We start from the raw sequence: 15,240 nt of genomic DNA, 5'->3' as shown, positions 1-15,240 counted from the left end.
TCAACCCGAAATCGTAGCTGAAAATAAGCTTGAAAACTAACACATGAGCCGTCGGTAGTCGGGCATAGACTATTTCCTAGTCGTGTTCTCTTACCTATTTCTTCGATTGAACCGGCCCGGTCGACGAGACTGATTTTTCGGCATCAGACGTCTTCGACATGTCGATCCACCCCCAGATATCAGCTTCATCTTGGCGGTTGATGCCAAGATGATAGGCATAGTAACTCGTCTGATTACATCCGATGCTGAATCATGGATACGTATCTCAGTGTGATCCATCGTCAAAGTGCCACGGATAGACAATCGTATGATCAACAGATGCTCCCCAACTGAAAAGAAGTATCCAGGAGGTACGAGAGGCCTGATATGTATGTGTCACGAACTTCACATAATGTCCTCTACCAAATTGCACAAAACGTAACTTTTGATATTTTATTACCAGTTCACGCTTTCATGTCTTCCCAAACCTGTATCCCATACCCTGCCCTTTTCCTATCAAAAGAAACGCTCCGTATGCCTGAATAACGTAAACCAGTCTCCACAAGAGACTCAATCAATGTCAAATGACGCCTGCGCTCCAAGATATGTACCAATGCCAGGAACGTCAACATGATCACCATTACCCGATGCTAGCACTAGCCGACACCTCCATTGATCCTACTCTACCATGCGGCACATGCATTTAATACCAATCAATGCCATGCAAGGATCTAAACTGCCACACCTATTCTGGACCCAATGCCCCGGAATCAGGGCTGGTCTCCATCCTTGAGTTGTGGCGTAGTCGTGGCCGTTTGAGTCTCAGCGGTCTAGGTGTGCTCTAAAGATACCGTGTCTTGAGCCACTCTTCGTCTCGCAGTCCTAGGTTCAACCCATTCTGTGTCCACCATCGTCGAACTGCGCTCTGATCTCCTATGCTGTCCTCAAGAGCCTCTTCGATGTTGCACGTCCGGAATTCTACCATCTGCTTTCGACCCTCCATACCTTCGAGCTCTCCATGAGCAAAGTTACGCCACCACTCAAGCACCGCCAAGTGCTTGAATATGGTCGGCGAAACGAGAACCTCGGCGTCAAACACGAGCTTGTCATCTCCTTTCAGCCGTCTCCAGGTCTCCAAGACCTCCACTTGGCCCCAGCGGCTTGCCATCTTGGCGACGCTGTCGCCATGAGCAGCAGGGATGCCTGAAGCGTCCCACCACCGCAACACATCAGCTTGTCCATGTTGTGTTGCCCATAACAGTGACCGGCCCGGTCGTAGAACGACCTTGTCGTCCTGTGCTGCTGCATCGCGCCACCACTCAAGAACCAAGAGATGCCCATTTCCGCTGGCTTGCTCCAGCGCAGACTCTGTATAACGCATCATCAATCCAGACCGACGCCACCACCAATCTAAAACGCGAACATGCCCAAACTTGGAGGCACCATCGACAGCTTCTGCGTCATATACATGACGGTCTCTGAACCAGGCGCTCTGTTTCCAATAGTCCAGCACATCAGTGCGTGGATAATAAGCGGAGGCTTTAGTTGGTAGCGTCGTTCCGTCAAATGCTTTAAAAAGATCAGGTCGGTTGGCTTCCATATACGCCAACACGTCAATAAGACCAAATTTGATCACTAGTTTAATAACCAGTGCTGATATATCGTTGAATTCTGGTGGAGATTGCGATATCTTTTTGCAGATCGCCGCGGAATTGCATGTCAGCACTGTCCACTCGAGCTCGTGCTCGTACACCTTCAAGGAATCATTACGGTCTCTGGGCTGACTTGTCCACGGTGAAGGCATCGGTAGGTTGGTGTACATCCCTAGAGCCTTCGCAAGTTCCCAGTCTCCTGCGTAATCAAGGATGATGGTCCAAATCTCCGGCGGTAGCTTGGATTGGACTGTTACGTCCGCATTATCAGTTATTGCCATTGCGGTGGCGACCTCAACATCTCTTCCCAGTCCTAGCAAGTCGGCCTGGTTCTTTATAATGCCCAGCACTTCGTTAAAACCGTTCCAGTTGGGTACTCGTTTCGGGTTTGGCGATCCCTCGTAATGCCATAATATCGGCGTCACCACACGGATCCAATTCCATTTCCGATGCAATTTACTCATGTGCTTTTTAGTCATTGGGTTTGACCACATATGAGTGCTCATGCCGGGGACCAAGACAATGCTCTTTTGTGTATCCCATCCTCTAAGTACTTCGCCGAGGAATGTATCTGTAACGCCTGCTAGCATCTTTGCGATGCTGTCTGCATCAAGCGGCACGCAGACCATCAGATCTGCCCACTCTACTAGTTCGAATGCTTGTTGCCGATAGAATTCGATATCGTCAGCCCGATCGCCCGCTCCCATAGCCAATCCCCGGTTCTGCATAACAATTATCGTTTGTGTCAATCGCGGGACTACATCGTCGACGATCGCTCGCGCTTCAATCTGTGGATTTTTCGAGAGGCGCACGACGAGTGCTTGCGCCCAAGACGTATCGCGGGGTCCAGTGGCGGCGACGAGAAGGCGGAGTTTTCGGTTGCGGGCCATATCGTGGAGAGACGAGGTAGAAGCAAGAGCGGGACTCAGCCGCGGCGAAAAGGAATGATGGTGTGCCATGCTGGAAGATGACCCGGATCCAACATGGTTTGCATGAGATAGATGAGGAGGGCAAGCGGTGAAGTTTGAAGGCGAAAGGTTGTGACGGGGCATCAAATCACTGGTTCAACGAGATGCGGGATCACGTGGCGCTTTTCTGTCTGATGCGATAGTCTCAAGAGGGCGTAGAGAGGAAGTGGCTGCTCGATTGGAGTGTAATGGTCGCTCGTTCGAATATAAAAATCGTAAAGTCGTAAATCAGTCGCCGAATTGAAGATTGCTTAGTTAAGATCAGTCGTGCGATTTGACAAATGATGCTCTCGGAAGGGTCTGACCGGGGCGAACGACTAAAGAAAGAAAAGCAACTCGAGTCTGCTCCAGTTTTATCCTGGTAAGGTTCCGGTGCAAGCCGGTAATAGAGGGGGGCGAGGGGCAGTTCTTTGTCTTTATAGACGCGGAGTGATAAGAGCTGAGATGACGTCGAATTGATTCCATCGAGGAATTGGAAGCGTGAAAAGGAATTCGGAGAATTGTTGGACTTGTTTGAGGCTGTCATTTCTCATCGAGTTGGAGAGTTATCATGTCATAAATCACATCATAAGAAGACCAAAAGTTTATACTCTTCCCCAGTTTATAACCCCGGCATGTTGTTATCGGGATTGGTACAATCTCACCATAAGATATCAGGCCTCTTGTCTTGAATATTTCTTGAACCCCGAGAGCAGCTGGCGGTCATGTCTAGGTTTGCTCATCATGACCTCTACACTTTGAGCCCATACCTGCACATTTTAGAGTTCAGCCTCTGTAAATCTACCTCGAATTCAGATCAATCAAAGGCGATGAAGACGACATCAATCACATGACCCAGCACCTTTAGCCTTTTGGTAGCCCAGGTATACAAAGTATTCTAGCTCCCGACTGCTCCACAACTCGACACCCGAAGATGGAAAACTTTTGAACCGCATTATTGACTTTTGATCTTAGTCAGAGGCTGTTTGATCTTCCTTCTGGTTCCTAACAAGACAAACCTCTTCCTCTTTTGTGCGTGCATCACGTTCAGCTTATCCGCGCCGTTGATCATCGACCTGAATCACATACCTGACCTGAACTTCCCGATCCTGACCGAGGCGCTGCGCTCACGGTATTTATTCCTCGCCGCCAAAAATTCTTCGCCCCGCTCTTTTCTCTTCCCTTCTTTGACAATGTTGGACCAAATGGCGAACGAAATCAAACTCATCTCGGGGAGCTCCCACCCGGAGATCAGTGCCAAGGTCGCCAGTCGGTATGTTATCCTTATTTTGTGCTCCTCCTCTAATCTCTGGCGGTGACGCTGCGCTGGTAAATGAAGGGTGCAAGTGGCTGATATATCCCAGACTCGGCATTGATATCGCAAACACTATGAGCTTGAACTACTCCAACCGAGAGACTAGTGTTTCTATCGGAGAGTCTGTCCGTGACGAGGATGTGTTTATTCTCCAGTCTACTGCTCCTGGAGATGTCAACGATGGCCTCATGGAGTTGCTCATCATGATTCATGCTTGTCGAACTGCCTCGGCCAGACGGATCACTGCTGTTATCCCCAGCTTTCCTTATGCGCGACAGGACAAGAAGGACAAGTCACGAGCTCCTATCAGTGCCAAGCTGATTGCAAACATGCTCCAGGTTTCTGGTTGCGTACGTGTTTCACTAACATGATATTTGACAACCTACTGACCATGACTCAGAATCATGTTATCACAATGGATCTTCATGCCTCGCAAATTCAGGGCTTCTTCAACGTCCCCGTGGACAACCTCTACGCTGAACCTTCCGTGCTTCGCTGGATCCGTGAGAACCTCAGTGTCGATAACTGTGTCATCGTTTCTCCCGATGCCGGTGGAGCCAAGCGTGCGACATCTCTTGCTGACCGCCTGAACACCGGTTTCGCTCTCATCCACAAGGAGCGACCCCGACCTAACGTTGTTGGTCGCATGGTTCTTGTCGGTGATGTCAGTGACAAGGTCGCCATTCTTGTTGACGACATGGCCGACACCTGTGGCACCGTAAGCTATGCATAACCTCTTGCAAGTGACACAGGCTAACCTCACTATAGCTCGCCAAGGCTGCTGCCACCGTCAATGAGCATGGCGCCAGGGAGGTGTATGCAATTGTTACTCACGGTATTCTGAGTGGTAAGGCCATCGACACTATTAACAACTCATGCCTCTCTGGCCTCGTTGTCACCAACAGTAAGTAACACGGCATGTACATCTCAAAGCCCTTTGCTAACATTTCCCAGCTGTTCCTTGTAAGCTTTGAACCCGGTTTTGTGCATGCGCTTGTGCGCGTGTTGCGTGTTCACGCGGTTTGCTAACTTCGATAGTGGGTGACAAGATTGAGCGATGCCCCAAGCTCAAGGTCATTGATGTGTCCGGAACACTTGCTGAGGTATGTCACATCACATCGATGGGTGCATCGTGATATTGACCAAACACTCAGGCTATTCGACGAACTCATAACGGAGAATCCGTGTCTTACCTCTTCAACAACGTCCCCGTTTAAAGTCCTTAGATACGAGAAAGCATGGTGAAAAAACAAGGTTATGGAGTTGGTAGGTTCGGTCGTTTCGATGAAGCCGCAGTTGCGAACTAACAGCCAGCAAGCGGCGTCCTTCTATTAGAACTGAGGCTTGGGCCAAGTCGGATTTTCAGTCATTTGGGTAAAACTTCCAAAACCCACAAAAAGAGATTTACTAGACTATATGTTGCACGCATTTGCTAGAAGCTGGATCCAATGTTCAGATGATGCATGTGCGATGTTGGCTCCACGCACATGTAGTTCTGTTCCGCGCGAACTTGGATTGATAGCAGGTTTCCTTCTGTTCAATCATTTAGTAGTACGCATGAGTTGAGTTTAAGTATTCAATCGACCCATCGACTTGAATCATGATACTGAGTAAAGAACTTGTAAAAAAACCTCAAGATTTGGCTATTGACGGGTTCTTGCGGGATGCTTTGCGAGGCCTGCTAGTGTCTTGGGACAAAGTTACTCTGAGGCGATAGATACGGCAGATTATCTACGTTGACGAGGGAGTCTTTCCCCCGTCATGAACCCAGTTCTCATATGTGGTGATCTGCTTTACCGGGTCAAATCACCATTGCCCTTACAGCGAGGCGGCTGCTTCACTAACTGAGCAACCCCCCGTCCCGAGTAGTTATATATATTCCTATATTTAACAGGCACTTGATTACAGTAGAAGTAAGGGACTAGCATTCAGTATAATAGTCTTATATACCCTAGCTACAAGTCCACACTGCACCAATGTATTACCAGTGCCCTCCCAGCGAGATATTCTAGCAATGTTACTTCACTTCCCGAGTATCCCCTCCTGTCCTGACATTCGCCGAGCTGCGCGCTCAGCACGAATCTCATTTTGTTTGTCAAAACTCCAGAATTTAGACTGCTGCTTCCGGCTTCTTGCGGCTCTTTTCTCTTTTTTCTTCGCCGCTTTGACTTTGGGGTCTGTTCGATATGGGATTGGCTCAGTAGAAATCATCCTTAGGATGCTAATCATGGCATGACCATGATTAACGCAGCCTTTGGCTGCTAGAAGGAGTGAAGCTCTCAGTGTGAAGTTCGCGTCATTCCCACCGCTATGCAAATTATTGAAAGGGCAGTTGAGAGAAGTCAATACTTCCCGTAAAGAATAACCTGCACCTCCGAAAACTTCATCAGTGATACTAGCAGTATCAATAATATCAGCGTTCAGTGATGATAAATCAAACCCCAATCGAGTTAATACCCTCAGTTCAACTTTGACATTGTGGCCAACGAGAATATAGGCCGATCTCTCGGAATGATTGATTGGATATTCTTTAGTATTTTGGTTGGTTTGATTATTATTGACTTTCCGAAAAGAAACTTCTTCGAGGCCTTGGAGATATACGACGGTGATCCTGTCACCAGGTTATATGTCGATATGATATTCTTTTTCAGCTGTGGCGCCAAAAGGTCGTTGATATTCAGAATTGCGATGCCCACTTGACTATCATCACTTTGAGAAAATCCATCCATTAGGTTTTCTATCTTTTCACAGTCGATTGATAATAGAACGCTATCGGTCTCAGAGCCTCTGCTGTATCCGGAACAGGTATTGTCAAGTCCGAGCGCTCCGAGTAAGATCTGAAGTCCGCGGTTGGAGACCGTCAGTCGTACGTGAGGCCGGGTGTCCTGAGCCATGATGGAATACGCTGGATTGTTGGCGGGATTATAGGCTTAAGTCGACGGATATTGTAATGCCTTTGACTTTCTGGGCCGACCGCACAATACACCGCAACAGGCACTTACTTATACACCCTTAAGTCAGCCATCAGGGTATCTAGCTTTTCAGCTAAAAGCAAGACATTGGATAACAGTAAGGGCAATGAGTATATTGCCTATATGTGTTTATTGGTGTTCTTTACCTTTGTGTGCTGGGGCTGAAACCTCTTTTAACCTCTTAACCTTATCACAGCTCTTCAATAAGGAAGTACTAGCAAAAAGCCATCAGTATGTGTGAGTTACGTCCCAAAATTGGTAAACATCGTTCACCGGGAATTCTAGAGGTGGTTTAGTAACCTTATCTACTGGGTTATGAGGTCTGTTGGGCTTCTTGAAGATGGTGTTTGATAGAGATGCTTGAGCCGCCGCTCAAATTGGAGTAGCAATGAGTCATCAGTCCTCAAAAGGTAATTGAACTGTATTTCACAAAACTCCATAGGAGAAAAGAATTACGAACCACATCAAAATAAACAAGTTCTAACAAGATTCTGAAGAAGTCATGATGAAGGCGCATCTTTGCATGATTGCAAGGGTTGCTCTTCCAAGGCCCCACGTGAAGAGCAGGCGGTGAGTAATTCTGCCGCCTCATCTACAAGGGACACATCACTGCCTACGAGCATCAACGCACCGTAAGGAGAGATACATCATCGAACAACAAAAGAATTCGGGCTCTTCAGCTGCATGGACCTGCAGAGAACTCACAAGCTCTGTTCTGAGCTGAGAACTCGCGTGGATTGCCCAAGATGACGACGCAACTCCTTGCCACGGAGCTGGCCAATCTTATCCAGGAGAGCAAGAGGAAACATAATGATTTGCGACAAGTGAGCCGCTTTATTCATCACCGTGAAGAGTATTAGCTTATAGTGTATACAGGCCGCGGAGAAATCGCTAGAAGAGCTGAAGAACTTGAGAAATCCTTCCGAACAGACAGCGCCTGAAGGTCCGCAAGCTACCTACCCCCTGTTAGTGGAAGCTATATCTGACTCGAGACAGAGCTATCTCAGAAGCCTAACTTTGTCAACCCATTCATTATCGCATGTGGTACCAAAAATGCCAAGTTTACCGCCATCGCTATTGTCTGTCTTCAACGTCTTATCGTTGCGCAAGCTCTTCCGCGGTCAAAGCTGAACCAAGTGCTCGAGGCCTTGATGCAAGCCACCTCAGCTGGTCTGGATGTGCAGCTCAAGATCTTGCAAGCGCTACCTTCACTTGTTCAAAATTATGCATCAGATCTCAAAGGAAACTTGTTGGTGACGACACTGAATATTTGCTTTACTCTCCAAAGTAGCAAAAATGCCATTGTGAACCATACCTCGGCAGCGACGCTACAGCAACTGGTCGTGTCTGTGTTTGACAAAGTTGTCGCTGAAGACAAGAAAGCAGGAGATACGCCTGCGGCAAATGATGCTGAATATTCAGAAAATCATCCTGCCGCTACCGATGCCTACCGTATTTTCAACGATCTGTGTCTTATGACCGAAAACCAGAGACCAGAATTCATCCGCGTTTCGGGGCTTCCACAGACTTTCGGCCTGGAACTCATTGAATCCGTCATCACAAATCATGCAACCGTCTTCAGTAACCACCCCGAGCAGGCTCAGATTCTACGAAGCAGAGTAATGCCACTCCTCATTGGGGCCTTGAAGGGGAAACCGAACTTCGCGACCACAGTACGTCTGGTGCGCATTCTGTACACTATGCTGCGTAGGCACATCGGCATATTGCCATCAGAATGCGGTGAGGCGTTGACTGTTCTGACACAAATTCTCGATCAAGATGAAACTGTCTGGAAGAGAGCGCTGTGCATGGAGGTTTTTCGTGGAATATTTGCGGATCATGCCCTGCTCAGACGAATCTACGCCATGTTCGATGCTAAAGAAGGAGAGACAGATGTCCTCAAGCCCTTGATCGCTACCTTCGTGCGCTTAAGCACAGAAAAGCCTGCTGTGATTGGACTGGGCCATTCATCGTCACTCCCTACAACTAGCTCAAGCACAAATGGCTCTTCTGAGCAAGCCATTGCTGAAGCGAGTGGCATGACAGGTCTGATGACAGGGCCAGTTGGTGCAGAGACAACAACAACGGGTATCAGCACCCAATTCAGCTCAGTACGGGTTCCTTGTATTGATCAGCTCGATAAGACAGAGGCACCTACTATACCAGAGTCTTATCTCTACAGCTTGGTGTTGGCTTGTATATCGTCTGTATCCGACGGTCTAGCCAAGTTCATACTGCCTCTTACAGTCCCCAATGAGACAAGAAATCGAAAACGAACTTCTCGACAAGAATTTGGTCGAGATTCACCCGCGCCGCCGTCTGAGCAAGAGAGTACTCCGCCCAGAGGGAAGATGGAAAGGTCGGCATCCTTTAAGAAGAACCCAGTTCCACTGAACCCCCTTTCCTTAGAGGACCATCCTCTCCATTCCGAAGTCAAGATATGTGCTACGATCGTTGAGGAGTGCTGGCCTGCAATTCTTGCGACCTGTTCTACCTTCTTATATGCTGCACTCGATTCCGAATATTATCATGGACTAGTCCGTGCCTTCCAACGATTTGCCCACGTGGCTGGGCTGTTACAATTATCGACTCCTCGGGATGCTTTCCTCACAACTTTGGGCAAAGCTGCGGTCCCACCTAATGTTCTCACAGCTTGTGTCAATGTTGGCCAACCTCGACCACAAACACCAAGCACACCAACCGATGGCAGTCTCTTTAGCAACGCCCGGGGCCTCCTGAGCGTTGATAGCCTGACACCGACCACCCCTACGGCCGACAAAGGACGACAGGCCTCATTCGATGCTTCCGTCGCTTCTTTAAATACTCGAAACTTGCTATGCCTCCGGGCACTTCTGAACTTGGGCATAGCGCTTGGTCCAACTTTGGCAGGAGCTTGGAGTATCATTCTGGAGACACTCCAACAGGCTGACTTTGTCCTTTTCGTAAGCGGAAAGTCTCCTGGCAGGACACCAACCATGAACCGAGGACCCGATGCAGGTGGTGACAGTGAAGCTGCCACGTTGATGGCCAACTTCGGCTCCGAGGTTCGTGCGGTGGAAACAGCGGCATCCAGACTCATTGAGAGCACGGTTGACTTTCCCAACGAGTCATTCCTGAAAGTGGTAGCAGCTGTCTGTAGTTTGCTGACACAGAAGCCAGCTGAACAGCCTGAGACTACCACTCAGCCGCAGACACCGTCTGATGGTCAACAGCTCAAGGCTCCCGTCGTACAGGGCCGTAGGTTTTCTGGCCAGCAAATGAGTTCTGGGTCAACCCAAGAAGATCAATTCGCACTCGCTAAGCTTGGCGAGCTTGCTACGATCAACATCGAGAGATTATTGGAGTACAGTCCAGAAGAATCTGGTTGGGACGTGTTGACCAATGAGTTGATTGGCACTCTCACCTCTTCTTCCATGAACTCATCTGTCAGAACCAGGGCAGCAGACATTCTTGTGAAACTTGTCCTGGAAGCTGCCAATGTGACATCTTCCGTGCCCGAGGAGGCTCGTGGTGAGATACAACTACGGTTCTTCGAGGCCCTTCGCAAGTCACTGGCGCCTCTCCTTGAAGGTGACCGAGAAGTGTCTCTTGCGAGTCACTCAACTGACATCGATATTCACAAAATCATCCTCGATGGTCTTCAAAGCATCATTGAGGGCAACGGAGAAACATTGGTCAAGGGCTGGGACATAGCCTTTGAGATCATTGGCACCATCTTTATCACCAGGGAATTCGATCCAGCTTACCGCCGTGGCTCTGTGGCCAACCCCATTCTTCTTGACACTCGATCAGCAAGACTTATTAGGTCTTCTTTCAACTCTCTCCAACTCATTTGCTCAGACTTTCTAGCGTCGCTACCAAACTCATGCTTCTTGATACTGGTGGATAATCTGTATAAGTTCTGCTCACAAGATGATGACCTCAATATTGCTTTGACTGTAAGTTGCTAATAACTTTACGAGGATAATAATACTAATTCTCCTTAGACGGTGACGTTTTTCTGGGTGCTATCAGACTTTCTCTCGGCGAAGAATGAGTCTCTCGCTATCACTGCAGACATGATGCAAAACACCGAGCTTCCTGATCTGGAAAAGATGGCAGCTGATCATGGTCATAAGAGCTCTGTTGCAGCATTGTGGATGTTGCTTCTGCTGCGACTGACCAATGTCACCACTGATGACAGGCTTGAGCTTCGCAATAGTGCAATCCAGACTTTGCTCAGGATCTTTGATGCCTACGGTGATCGACTCAGCCCTGAGTCTTGGTCGATATGTGTCAAGTCCGTAGTCTTTAAGCTCTTGTCATCGATTGAGCAGGAAATCAAAGTTCTACAGTCGGATGAGGAAGAGGATGCTGCGGACAGTGACCGGGCTGAGTGGACTGAGACTGCCGTCGTTGTTCTCAGCGGTATCTCCAGCCTCCTCGCTAATTACCTTGATATTCTTACCGGCCACCCCTCATTCGATCACCTATGGCAAGAGTTACTTTCTCATCTTACTACCCTACTCGACTTTCAAGTCCTTGATATCAACACCGCAACCTTCAAAGCGCTTGCTCATATTTTGTCTCAGACGAATACTGAGGGCAAGTCTGTCTTTAGCAAGACAGCGATTGATATTGCATGGGATTTATGGGCAAGAGGAGTTCCGACCTCCAAGCCTGTTGATGAAAAGGCTGAAGACAACCAGAATTGTCTCATTGCATATATATCTGCCCTGACAGAGATCTATCGACTTGTACAGGAAGATCTTGAAATAAAACGAGTTGGTAGAATTCTGGCACTTCTCCGAGAAACTTTGGACGAAGCCTCAGTTGGCAGTTACGTCCAAGATATCGAATATGTGACGCCTTTGCAGGCACATATTCTTGAAGCCGTTCAAATCATTCGAACGGATGTTGAAGGAGCGCCATCGGCCATGATTACTCAAGTTGCGGATTTTCTGGTCTTGCCTTTTGTGCAGGCCAACTTCTCAAAGTCAGGACCTAAACGTACTTACATTGCGCTTTCAAAAGCGAGCATGAAGACACTCGAGAAGCTTATTCTTGATCACTCGAAGGACTCAGACATCTACCGCAGCAACTCCTTCTCCGAGGCTCTGAAGGCTTTGTGCAAACCCATTGAGTTAAAATACGGCTTCCCTACGATAACGAAATCCACGCAACCATGGAGGCTAGCTACATCTACAGCACTTACCATCCTAGAAGCGACTTTGTCGCAGATCACGAGCCTCGAGCTGCCAAGCGGAGTTGCTCAGGACATATGGACCACGATCGTCGCCATTGCTGATGGGGTCATGAGCGCGGATTGCAGTGTTGCTCCTCCCGGTACCGACTTCGCAGGCGACGAAGAGTTCGACATTGCATCTTTCCACAAGCTGCGAGAACTTATTATTCCCGCACTTGGAGCCGCAGCTGTTTCTGAAAAGGCCCGCAAGGCTTATGCTGAAAGCCTTTTCAAGACTTCAGTAATTCATGCTCCATCGCCAGACGAAGAGTCGATCATCAACGGCACACATGAGAAAGGCTTATCGGCCCTCTATGCTCCCCGCGCAGGACGAACAGTAGCAATATTGCCTACCAAGCGCGTGAAGATGGCTTATGTTGCTTGTGAGGTGCTGTTTGGGCTCGTTGCTACTAAGGATGAGCCAACAATTGTCATCCAACCCCCAACGCCCAAATCACCGGATCCAAGGCAGAGCCATTTCGCCGAGTCACCTGTCACTCTCCACACCCGAATTGCCAGCACAGCGGCACCATTCCTTATAATTCGGTGCGCGTTGACACTGAGGGCTTACATCGCTGATCAGCCTCTGCGAGGCAAGATGCCCCAACCCCTGAGCCAGCGACGGGAATTATTGTGGATTCTACAGAAGCTGGTCGAGCTGAAGAGCGATAAGAGCGCCATTCCGGAATTGGATAATGTTGAGAGTGATGAGAGGAAGCATTTGCTGAGATTATATCCTCTTATTGTACGAGCATCTGGGGTAGTTGGTGACGAGAAGGTTGGTAGCCTTTTGAGAGAGGCTTTGGAGGTTGTAGGAAACGAACTGGGTTTTTAGCGATAGACTCTTGTTCAGACACGAAGATTACGTATTTTATTACTTAGACAGCGCTATCTGAGGAGTTTGTGAGTTAATAGACAGCCAAATCAATAGCAAATAGAGTTTCTCAGCCAATCCCGTCTTATGGAGGGGTACTTCTAGAGGCACCCCACCAACCCACCATCTTCAACGCGGGGCACGAAATTCAGATTCAAAAAAATTCAATCTCAACAGCAAGACCAAGATACATCAACACAATGGGAAAGTCCTCGAAAGATAAACGCGACGCCTACTACCGACTTGCCAAGGAGCAAGGATGGCGCGCTCGAAGTGCCTTTAAGCTTCTGCAATTGGACGAGGGTAAGTCACTGTTAAGATCAAGCAATGCTCTCTGGCTAACATCCTCCTTCAGAATTCGACCTGTTCGCCGATGTCACTCGAGTCGTCGATCTCTGCGCCGCACCAGGAAGTTGGTCGCAAGTACTATCCCGCGTACTGATCAAGGGCGAAAAGTTTGGAAGGGCTGCTTGGCAGGATAAGGAAGCCAAGTTTCGACAGCAGATGCTAGGAATTCTACCCAAGGACAGCGACAGCGAGCAAACAACGGAAACCGAGAACATTCAGGAGGAAAAGCAGGAGGCTACAAAGCCTAGAGAAGATGTCAAGATTGTGTCGATCGATTTGCAACCTATCTCACCACTTGCGGGTATTACAACACTCCGGGCCGATATTACACATCCTGCAACAGTCCCTCTCCTACTTTCAGCCCTCGATCCTTCTTATGACCCCAAGAGTGCTGGCACCCAGGCCTCGCACCCTGTTGATCTCGTTCTGAGCGATGGAGCCCCTGACGTGACAGGTCTCCATGACCTCGATATCTACGTCCAATCTCAACTGCTCTTCGCCGCCCTGAACCTCGCACTCTGTGTCCTTAAGCCCGGCGGCAAGTTCGTTGCCAAGATCTTCCGCGGAAGAAACGTCGATATTCTCTACGCCCAACTCAAGATGTTCTTCGAGAAGGTCATCGTCGCCAAGCCCCGTAGCAGTCGTGCAAGCAGTGTGGAAGCTTTCATCGTATGCATCAACTTCCAACCTCCTGCTGGTTTCCGCGCTAGCCTCGAAGAGCCTCTCGGCGTTGGTACACGATTGGATGAGATGCTCAAGAAGAAGGGTGATGTCGACATGCAGGATTCGATGGTAAAGGATGAAGGTATCGTGGAAATGGAGGTTTACGACGAGACAACTGAGGACACGGAGAGAAGCACTCGATGGGTTGCACCGTTCATTGCCTGTGGAGATCTGTCCGCCTTTGACTCCGATGCATCATATCAGCTCCCTGAGGACTACGTCTCTCTAGATCCCGTCCAGCCCCCCATTGCTCCCCCGTACAAACGCGCCATTGAGACGCGAGCCGCCATGTCCGGATCACAGCGCTAAAACAGGTTTTCCAAATTCCCACACACAAAAGAATAACCCAGCAAGAGAGTTCTCAGTAAATGCATCGCTAGATAACAAAAACACAAAAGCAAAAGCATATCAATGCTTGGGTGTGGGCTTCTCGGCTGGACCAGCCATCTCTAGCATTACTAGCCCGGCTGATGGTCCCTGGTCGAATTCTTGAGCACCAAGTTCCCTTTGATACAGGCGAGCTGCGGCTTGGTCGTGCGTCATCAGGAGGAGCCCACGCATGTGCTTCCATTCGTCGACTATCTCTTTGAGAGCCTTCATCAGCCATGATGCTAAGCCTCGCCGCTGGAATTCCTCGAGGACAAATACGTCTGTGAGGTAGGCCAGCGTCACATAGTCGGTCACTACACGAGCGAAGCCGACCATCTTATGCGGAGAGCCATCTTTCGGTTGAGCGATGCCATTCCCTGTGCCACTGTTAGCAAAGGGAGAACTAGAGATTGGTTGCAATTCGGCTGACTTACTCTTCATCTCCTCGGCGGTCTGGGGAGTATAGTAGACCGCTAGAGTCAAGCAGTTATCCAGCACTCTTTGGAGTTGTCCTTGGGGTAAGGGGCTGCTCCACCAATTGTCATCGAGAGACTTGTTGAAAGTTTGGGGACACAGATAGGACTTGTCGTTTGTGAGGAAGAAGTTATCACGGTACCAGAACCGGGGAGCACCTTCAGCCTGGTTCAGAGAGTCGTGGGAGCCCATATTGATGAATATACGAGTTAACGATACTGTCCGAAAGTTTCGAAAGTTTGGTGTTTGGTGAGGTTCCCGAGGGCTTGGGTTGAGTCGGTAGGATACAGAAGATGGCCACACAGCTTGAATCGAGAGCAAACAGGACTTCCGTGCTACTCAATGGGCAAGGATCGTGACAAT

At 48.9% G+C, this 15,240-nt stretch overlaps 6 protein-coding genes across 6 annotated transcripts; 3 read left to right on the top strand and 3 right to left on the bottom strand.

Moving 5' to 3' along the window:
* Positions 1-820: 820 nt before the first annotated feature.
* FPRO_03405 (uncharacterized protein) lies at positions 821-2,590 on the bottom strand (the record flags this gene model as incomplete). The annotated part of the gene is made up of 1 exon (XM_031226387.1): positions 821-2,590. The coding sequence occupies one exon, from the start codon at positions 2,588-2,590 to the stop codon at positions 821-823; it is 1,770 nt and encodes a 589-aa protein (XP_031076928.1).
* A 1,181-nt stretch (positions 2,591-3,771) lies between these two features.
* FPRO_03406 (putative ribose-phosphate diphosphokinase catalytic chain I) lies at positions 3,772-5,110 on the top strand (the record flags this gene model as incomplete). The annotated part of the gene is made up of 7 exons (XM_031226386.1): positions 3,772-3,851; positions 3,943-4,243; positions 4,294-4,611; positions 4,662-4,797; positions 4,848-4,856; positions 4,932-4,996; positions 5,048-5,110. The coding sequence occupies 7 exons, from the start codon at positions 3,772-3,774 to the stop codon at positions 5,108-5,110; spliced, it is 972 nt and encodes a 323-aa protein (XP_031076927.1).
* An 805-nt stretch (positions 5,111-5,915) lies between these two features.
* Positions 5,916-6,918, bottom strand: FPRO_03407 (uncharacterized protein; the record flags this gene model as incomplete). The annotated part of the gene is made up of 2 exons (XM_031226385.1): positions 5,916-6,504; positions 6,896-6,918. 2 exons carry the CDS (start codon positions 6,916-6,918, stop codon positions 5,916-5,918), a joined length of 612 nt encoding a protein of 203 aa, XP_031076926.1.
* A 693-nt stretch (positions 6,919-7,611) lies between these two features.
* FPRO_03408 (uncharacterized protein) lies at positions 7,612-12,924 on the top strand (the record flags this gene model as incomplete). The annotated part of the gene is made up of 4 exons (XM_031226383.1): positions 7,612-7,689; positions 7,742-7,808; positions 7,862-10,803; positions 10,852-12,924. 4 exons carry the CDS (start codon positions 7,612-7,614, stop codon positions 12,922-12,924), a joined length of 5,160 nt encoding a protein of 1,719 aa, XP_031076925.1.
* Positions 12,925-13,163: 239 nt separating this feature from the next.
* FPRO_03409 (putative tRNA 2`-O-ribose methyltransferase) lies at positions 13,164-14,343 on the top strand (the record flags this gene model as incomplete). Its single annotated transcript, XM_031226382.1, has 2 exons — positions 13,164-13,266; positions 13,319-14,343. 2 exons carry the CDS (start codon positions 13,164-13,166, stop codon positions 14,341-14,343), a joined length of 1,128 nt encoding a protein of 375 aa, XP_031076924.1.
* Positions 14,344-14,442: 99 nt separating this feature from the next.
* FPRO_03410 (uncharacterized protein) lies at positions 14,443-15,069 on the bottom strand (the record flags this gene model as incomplete). Its single annotated transcript, XM_031226381.1, has 2 exons — positions 14,443-14,780; positions 14,838-15,069. The coding sequence occupies 2 exons, from the start codon at positions 15,067-15,069 to the stop codon at positions 14,443-14,445; spliced, it is 570 nt and encodes a 189-aa protein (XP_031076923.1).
* Between the last annotated feature and the right edge of the window lie 171 nt (positions 15,070-15,240).

The sequence above is a fragment of the Fusarium proliferatum genome, assembly GCF_900067095.1.
Source record: "Fusarium proliferatum ET1 genome assembly, contig: FPRO_scaffold002, whole genome shotgun sequence".
Lineage (NCBI taxonomy): Eukaryota > Fungi > Ascomycota > Sordariomycetes > Hypocreales > Nectriaceae > Fusarium > Fusarium proliferatum.
The sequence above is the reverse complement of the archived record's forward strand: the minus strand, read 5'-3'. Positions and strand labels throughout refer to the sequence as shown.